Here is a 7,500-nt window from a genome sequence, read left to right on the forward strand (position 1 = left end):
AAGAAGGATGAGAAGGAGAATGAGGAGGAGGAGGAAGAATAGGAAGAGGGAGAAGAGGAAGAAGAGAACGAGGAGGAGAAGAAGGTAGGAGAAGAAAGAAGAAAAAGGAAGAGGGAAAAGAGGAGGAAGAGAACGAGGAGGAGGAAGAGAAGGAAGAGGAGAAAGAAGAGGAAGAGGAGGGAAAAGATGAGGAAGAAGAAGAGTAGGAGGAGGAGGAGGAGGAGGTGGAGGAGGAGGAGGAGGAGATGGTGATGGTTGTGGTGGTGGGAAAAGAGGAGAAAAAGAAAGAAGAGAACGGGGAGGACGAGGAGGAAGAGAGGGTGGTGAGAAAAGAGAAGGAAAAAGAAGAAGAGAACGAGGAAGAGGAGGAGGAGGAGGAGGAGGAGGAGGAGGAGGAGGAGGAGGAGGAGGAGAAGGAGGAGGAGGAGGAGAAGGAGGAGGAAGAGGAGGAAGAATAGGAGGAATATGAGGTAGGAAAAAGAGGAGTAAAGGAAGAAGAGAACTAGGAGGAGAAAGAGAAGGAGGAAAAGGAGGAGAAGAACTAGAAGGAAGGTGAAAAAAATGAAAGAAATGGATGAGGAGGAAGAGAAAGAGGAGGAGGAGGAGGAGGAAGAGGAGGAGGGGGAGGAGGGGGAGGAGGAAGAGAACGGAGAGGAGAAGGAGAGCTAGAAGGAAGGTGAGAAAAGGAGGAGGAAGAGGAAAATGGTGAAGAAGAAGAACAGGAAGAGGAGGAGGAAGAGGAAGAAGAGGAGGAAGAGGAGGAGGAGGAGGAGGAGGAGTTATCTTTATCAATACTATTATGAAACAGTGAATAAAGAAATTAATAAATGGATAAGTAGTGTGTGTGTGTGTGTGTGTGTGTGTGTGTGTGTGTGTGTCCAGGCAGCACACAGGTGCACAACACTCGGCCATTACAGGAGTCACCTTCAGATGTTCATGGGTCACCTAAGTGGTGCCGGCACACAGCTGCTGCAGGAGTGCCGGGGCCTGTGGTGGCTCCGCCTGGCCGTGTGTGACCAAGACGCCCAAGAGGTTCTGGCCGCCATCAGCGCCGTCCACGCGTCACTGCCTCAGCTATATACCCTCTGTGAGTCTGTGACGCTGTGATGCACCACCTGTGTGTGTGTTGTTGTTGTTGTTATTATTGTTATTATTATTGTTATTATTATTATTATCATTATTACTATCATTATTATTATTATGGTGATGAGAGAGAGAGAGAGAGAGAGAGAGAGAGAGAGAGAGAGAGAGAGAGAGAGAGAGAGAGAGAGAGAGAGAGAGAATTACCGATAACAATATCGCTTTCTCTCTCTCTCTCTCTCTCTCTCTCTCTCTCTCTCTCTCTCTCTCTCTCTCTCTCTCTCTCTCTCTCTCTCTCTCTCTCTCTCTCACACCACCACCACCACCATCGTGATAATAATAATAATAATAATAATAATAATAATAATAATTATTATTATTATTATTATTATTATTATTATTATTATTATTATTATAATAATAATAATAATAATAATAATAAAAGAAATTATTATTATTGTTATTATTATTATTATTATTATTATTATTATTATTATTATTATTATTATTATTATTGTTATTATTATTATATAAATACTACTACTACTACTACTACTACTACTACTACTACTACTACTACTACTAATAATAATAATAATAATAATAATAATAATAATAATAATAATGATAATAATGAGAGAGAGAGAGAGAGAGAGAGAGAGAGAGAGAGAGAGAGAGAGAGAGAGAGAGAGAGAGAGAGAGAGAGAGAGAGAGAGAGAGAGAGAGAGTGAGAGAGAAAGGGAAAAATACTCTCTCTCTCTCTCTCTCTCTCTCTCTCTCTCTCTCTCTCTCTCTCTCTCTCTCTCTCTCTCTCTCTCTAATCACCACAATCACCATCATAACAATGATAACAACAACAATAATGATAATAATAATAATAATAATAATAATAATAATAATAATAAAGATGAGAGAGAGAGAGAGAGAGAGAGAGAGAGAGAGAGAGAGAGAGAGAGAGAGAGAGAAATAATTTTTTCTCTCTCTCATGTTTCCCTAGAAGAGAGAGAGAGAGAGAGAGAGAGAGAGAGAGAGAGAGAGAGAGAGAGAGAAATAATTTTCTCTCTCTCTCATGTTTCCATAGAAGAGAGAGAGAGAGAGAGAGAGAGAGAGAGAGAGAGAGAGAGAGAGAGAGAGAGAGAGAGAGAGAGAGAGAGAGAGAGAGAGAGAAATAATTTTCTCTCTCTCATGTTTCCATAGAAGAGAGAGAGAGAGAGAGAGAGAGAGAGAGAGAGAGAGAGAGAGAGAGAGAGAGAGAGAGAGAGAGAGAGAAATAATTTTCTCTCTCTCATGTTTCCATAGAAGAGAGAGAGAGAGAGAGAGAGAGAGAGAGAGAGAGAGAGAGAGAGAGAGAGAGAGAGAGAGAGAGAGAGAGAGAGAGAGAGAGAGAGAGAGAGAGAGAGAGAGAGAGTAGTGTTGAATATTACAGCGTGTTATAAGAAGACAAGTGTCATTAAAAAGCAGGTAATTTAGCGACAAGCATTGCACGACAACATTACGCCGGCTATTAAAAGTACTCCTGTAAAATGGTACGTGGCATCATCCCAGCGAGGCCAATTCTCCTGTAAAATGCTACGTGGCATCATCACTCACCCGTTTTCAAGGTCGCTGGGACTCGCTCCCCTCCTGCCTCGCTGGGATGCTGCCACGTACCATTTTACAGGAGTACTTTTAGTCGCCGGAATAATGTTGTCGTGCAATGCTTGTCGCTAAATTACGTGCTTTTTAATGCCATTTGTCTTGTTATAACACACTGTAATACTCCACAGCAAGCAAAAAATAAAATAAAACCATTAGTAATTTGAGCAAGTGGCACCTCCGAGGCTGTGTCAATGCAACCGTCTTTCCTTCACCTCAGGATATGAATTTGTGTGTGTGGATACACACCGTGTGTGTGTGTGTGTGTGTGTGTGTGTGTGTGTACAGTCCCTGCAACACACACTGACAGGAATGGTACATCACTGCAGGCCTACACGTCCCCGTGGGTGCCGTGAGGACACAGGCGTGCACCACACGGCTGCCTGGCGGCCCAGGGGTGAGGCTCGTGTTGTCTGGCGTGGACGAGAGGCTGCTGGAGGAGGCGGCCCAGATAGCACAGCTCCTGCAGCCCACACAGCGCCCGTGAGTGTGTGCCAACACTGCTCTCTCTCTCCTCTCCCTCTCCCCTCTTCTCTTACCTTCCCTCTTCTCCCCTCTCCTCCCCTCCCCCTCTTCTCCTTCCCTCCCCTCCCTTCACCTCTCCATGCCTCTTCTCCTTTCCCCTTCTCTTCTCTTCTCTCCCCTACCTTCCCTCCTCCCTTCCCTCTCCTCTACTCCCCTCCTCTCCTCTTCTCTTCCCTCTTGTCATCTCCCCTTTTCTCTTCTCTCCTCTCCCCTCTCCTCTCCTCTCCTCCTCTCACCTCCCCATCCCTCTTCTCCTCTCTTCTCATTTCTCCTCCCCTTCCCTCCCCTCCCCTCCCCCACACACCCCTCTCTCCTTTCCCCTCCTCTGCTCTTCTCTTCCTCCTTCTCCCTTCTTCTCTTCTCCCCTCTTCTCCTTTATTCTCCTCCACTCCCTCCCCACCCCTCCTCTTTTTTTCCACCTACTCTCCTCTTCTCTTTCCTCTTCTCTTCTCCCTCCCCACCCTTTCTCTCCTTTTCTCTCTCTCTCTCTCTCTCTCTCTCTCTCTCTCTCTCTCTCTCTCTCTCTCTCTCTCTCTCTCTCTCCTTGTTAATGTAATAATGATATTAAGAAGAAGAAGAACAACAACAACAACAACAAATTGATGGGGATTGGAGGAGGAGGAGTAAAAGTACTAGTAGTAGAAGTAGTAGTAGTAGTAGTAGTAGTAGTAGTAGTAGTAGTAGTAGTAGTAGTAGAAGTAGTAGTAGTAGTGTTAGTGGTAGTAGTAGTAGTAGTAGTAGTAGTAGTAGTAGTAGTAGTAGTAGTAGTAGTAGTAATAGTAGTAGAAGAACAAGAACAAAGAAACAAACAAACAAACAAACAAAAATAAACAAATAAAAAAGAAGGCAAGAAATAAATAAAAAATCAATGAAATGAACAAATAAATTTAGAAACATCAATGAGGAGACAAACAAACAAATAAACAAACAAATAAATGTAAACAGAAATAAATAAACAAAACAACAAATAAAGCAGGAAAAAAAGGAATAAGGAAAGAGAAAAGCAAAATGAAAGAGAGGAACAAATAAACAAAGAGAAAAATTAATGAGCCAAGAATCAAGGAAAGCATACAAACAAACAAAGAAACAAATAAACAAACAAGTGGGTACTTATAGAAAACACAAATGATCAAATAAAGAAACTGACTACCTTTCTTTTTTTTTCCAACATTCTATTACACACACACACACACACACACACACACACACACACACACACACACACACACACCGTATAAGTAATTCCTTTAAGTGTTTTAAGTAATCCTTCACATGGTGGAATATTTTGTTAGGTCAGTTTGAGTGAGGTCAGGCTAGGTGGGGTACATTAGATTAGGTTGAGTTGGGTTAGCTTAGGTAGATTAGGAGAGGATGAGTTAAGCTAGGTTAGGATAGGTTAGGTTAGGCTGAGTTAAGTTAGGATAGGTTAGGTTAGGCTGAGTTAGGTTAGGTTAGGATAGGTTAGGTTAGGTTAGGATAGGTTAGGTAAGGTTAGGCTGAGTTAGGGTGAGTTAGGTCAGGTTAGACTTATGATCAAAGGCAACGAAAGCACATACATATATATCTTCCTAATACTTTTTTACCTTTCATTTATTTATTTATTTATGTATGTATTTATTTTATGATATTTATTTTTTTTGCTATAGTCAGTGAGGTGAGGTTCAGTGGGTACGTTACGTTAGGTTAGGTGTGTTAGGCTTGTTACCAATACTTTTATTTATTAATTTTTTTTTGTAAGTAATTGAGTGTTCCTTCTTTCCTTTCTTTTTTATTCTTTACTTTATTTATTTATTTATTATTTTTTGTAAAGTGTGTTAGGATGTGTGAGGTTAGTTATTTTTTTTTTTTTTATGTAGGAAGGACACTGGCCAAGGGCAACAAAAATCTAATAAAAAAAAATGCCCACTGAAATGCCAGTCCTATAAAAGGGTCAAAGCAGTGGTCAAAAATTGGTGGATAAGTGTCTTGAAACCTCCCTCTTGAAGGAATTCAAGTCATAGGAAGGTGGAAATACAGAAGCAGGCAAGGAGTTCCAGAGTTTACCAGAGAAAGGGATGAATGATTGAGAATACTGGTTAACTCTTGCGTTAGAGAGGTGGACACAATAGGAGTGAGAGAAAGAAGAAAGTCTTGTGCAGCGAGGCCGCGGAAGGAGGGGAGGCATGCAGTTAGCAAGATCAGAAGAGCAGTTAGCATGAAAATAGCGGTAAAAGACAGGTAGATATGCAACATTAGGTAAGATTAGGTGCGCTAAGTTAGGTTAGGAAACTTTATGAAACTATATCTTCTTCATACATTCTTCTTTGTTCCTTTAGGTTAGGTAAGATTGTGTGTCAGGTTATGTGACGCTAGGTTAGGTTAGGAAGGTTATGTCAGGTGTTAAATATTTAAGTAATCATCCAGGTGTTAAGGTTGTTGTTGTGTGTATGTTAGGTTAGGTTAACTGGGTCAGGTTAGACATGTTAGGTTACGTAGGGTAGGTCAGGTTAGGCTAGGCTAGGATTGTAGGGAGGCTTCTTTTTGTTTATAAGTAATCATCCCACTTGTAAGGTTAAGTTGGGTCAGGTCAGGTTGGTTTTTTTTTTTTTTTTTTTTATGTAGGAAGGATACTGGCCAAGGGCAACAAAAATCTAATAAAAAAAAATGCCCACTGAAATGCCAGTCCCTTAAAAGGGTCAAAGCAGTGGTCAAAAATTGGTGGATAAGTGTCTTGAAACCTCCCTCTTGAAGGAATTCAAGTCATAGGAAGGTGGAAATACAGAAGCAGGCAAGGAGTTCCAGAGTTTACCAGAGAAAGGGATGAATGATTGAGAATACTGGTTAACTCTTGCGTTAGAGAGGTGGACAGAATAGGAGTGAGAGAAAGAAGAAAGTCTTGTGCAGCGAGGCCGCGGAAGGAGGGGAGGCATGCAGTTAGCAAGATCAGAAGAGCAGTTAGCATGAAAATAGCGGTAGAAGACAGCTAGAGATGCAACATTGCGGCGGTGAGAGAGAGGCTGAAGACAGTCAGTTAGAGGAGAGGAGTTGATGAGACGAAAAGCTTTTGATTCCACCCTGTCTAGAACAGCAGTATGAGTGGAACCCCCCAGACATGTGAAGCATACTCCATACATGGACGGATAAGGCCCTTGTACAGAGTTAGCAGCTGGGGGGTGAGAAAAACTGGCGGAGACGTCTCAGAACACCTAACTTCATAGAAGCTGTTTTAGCTAGAGATGAGATGTGAAGTTTCCAGTTCAGATTATAAGTAAAGGACAGACCGAGGATGTTCAGTGTAGAAGAGGGGGATAGTTGAGTGTCATTGAAGAAGAGGGGATAGTTGTCTGGAAGATTGTGTCGAGTTGATAGATGGAGGAATTGAGTTTTTGAGGCATTGAACAATACCAAGTTTGCTCTGCCCCAATCTGAAATTTTAGAAAGATCAGAAGTCAGGCGTTTTGTGGCTTCCCTGCGTGATATGTTTACGAGTACCTTCTGAAGGGTTGGACGTCTATGAAAAGACGTGAAAAAGTGCAGGGTGGTATCATCAGCATAAGAGTGGATAGGACAAGAAGTTTGGTTTAGAAGATCATTAATGAATAATAAGAAGAGAGTGGGTGACAGGACAGAACCCTGAGGAACACCACTGTTAATAGATTTAGGAGAAGAACAGTGACCGTCTACCACAGCAGCAATAGAACGGTCAGAAAGGAAACTTGAGATGAAGTTACAGAGAGAAGGATAGAAACCGTAGGAGGGTAGTTTGGAAATCAAAGCTTTGTGCCAGACTCTATCAAAGGCTTTTGATATGTCCAAGGCAACAGCAAAAGTTTCACCAAAGTCTCTAAAAGAGGATGACCAAGACTCAGTAAGGAAAGCCAGAAGATCACCAGTAGAGCGGCCTTGACGGAACCCATACTGGCGATCAGATAGAAGGTTGTGAAGTGATAGATGTTTAAGAATCTTCCTGTTGAGGATAGATTCAAAAACTTTAGATAAGCAGGAAATTAAAGCAATAGGACGGTAGTTTGAGGGATTAGAGCGGTCACCCTTTTTAGGAACAGGTTGAATGTAGGTTAGGAAGGTTTCAGTGTACAAGTAATGCTTCTATTTGTATGTAACTCAAAAATAAATAAATATATAAATAGTATTACGTAGTTATTATTGTTTTAAAAGCATGAGTAGTAGTAGTAGTAGTAGTAGTAGTAGTAGTAGTAGTAGTAGTAGTAGTAGTAGTAGCTATAGATAAAAAAAGAAAAAAGAACAGGAAGAATAATAATA

At 41.5% G+C, this 7,500-nt stretch overlaps 1 protein-coding gene and 1 long non-coding RNA gene across 2 annotated transcripts in view; both read left to right on the top strand.

Moving 5' to 3' along the window:
- LOC135098285 (uncharacterized) overlaps positions 1–1,126 on the top strand; it is a 7,438-nt gene extending 6,312 nt beyond the window's left edge. Inside the window, exon 4 of the mRNA XM_064000547.1 lies at positions 918–1,126. Within this exon, the coding sequence (XP_063856617.1) occupies positions 918–1,107 (190 nt within the window). The 3' untranslated portion in view covers positions 1,108–1,126. The remainder of the gene's footprint in view (positions 1–917) is intronic.
- Positions 1,127–2,762: 1,636 nt separating this feature from the next.
- Positions 2,763–7,500, top strand: part of LOC135098276 (uncharacterized) — an 8,135-nt gene continuing 3,397 nt past the window's right edge. The window contains exon 1 of the long non-coding RNA XR_010266778.1: positions 2,763–3,198. This is a non-coding gene — a long non-coding RNA (uncharacterized LOC135098276). The remainder of the gene's footprint in view (positions 3,199–7,500) is intronic.

The sequence above is a fragment of the Scylla paramamosain genome, unplaced genomic scaffold (assembly GCF_035594125.1).
Source record: "Scylla paramamosain isolate STU-SP2022 unplaced genomic scaffold, ASM3559412v1 Contig53, whole genome shotgun sequence".
NCBI classification, from domain to species: Eukaryota; Metazoa; Arthropoda; class Malacostraca; order Decapoda; family Portunidae; genus Scylla; species Scylla paramamosain.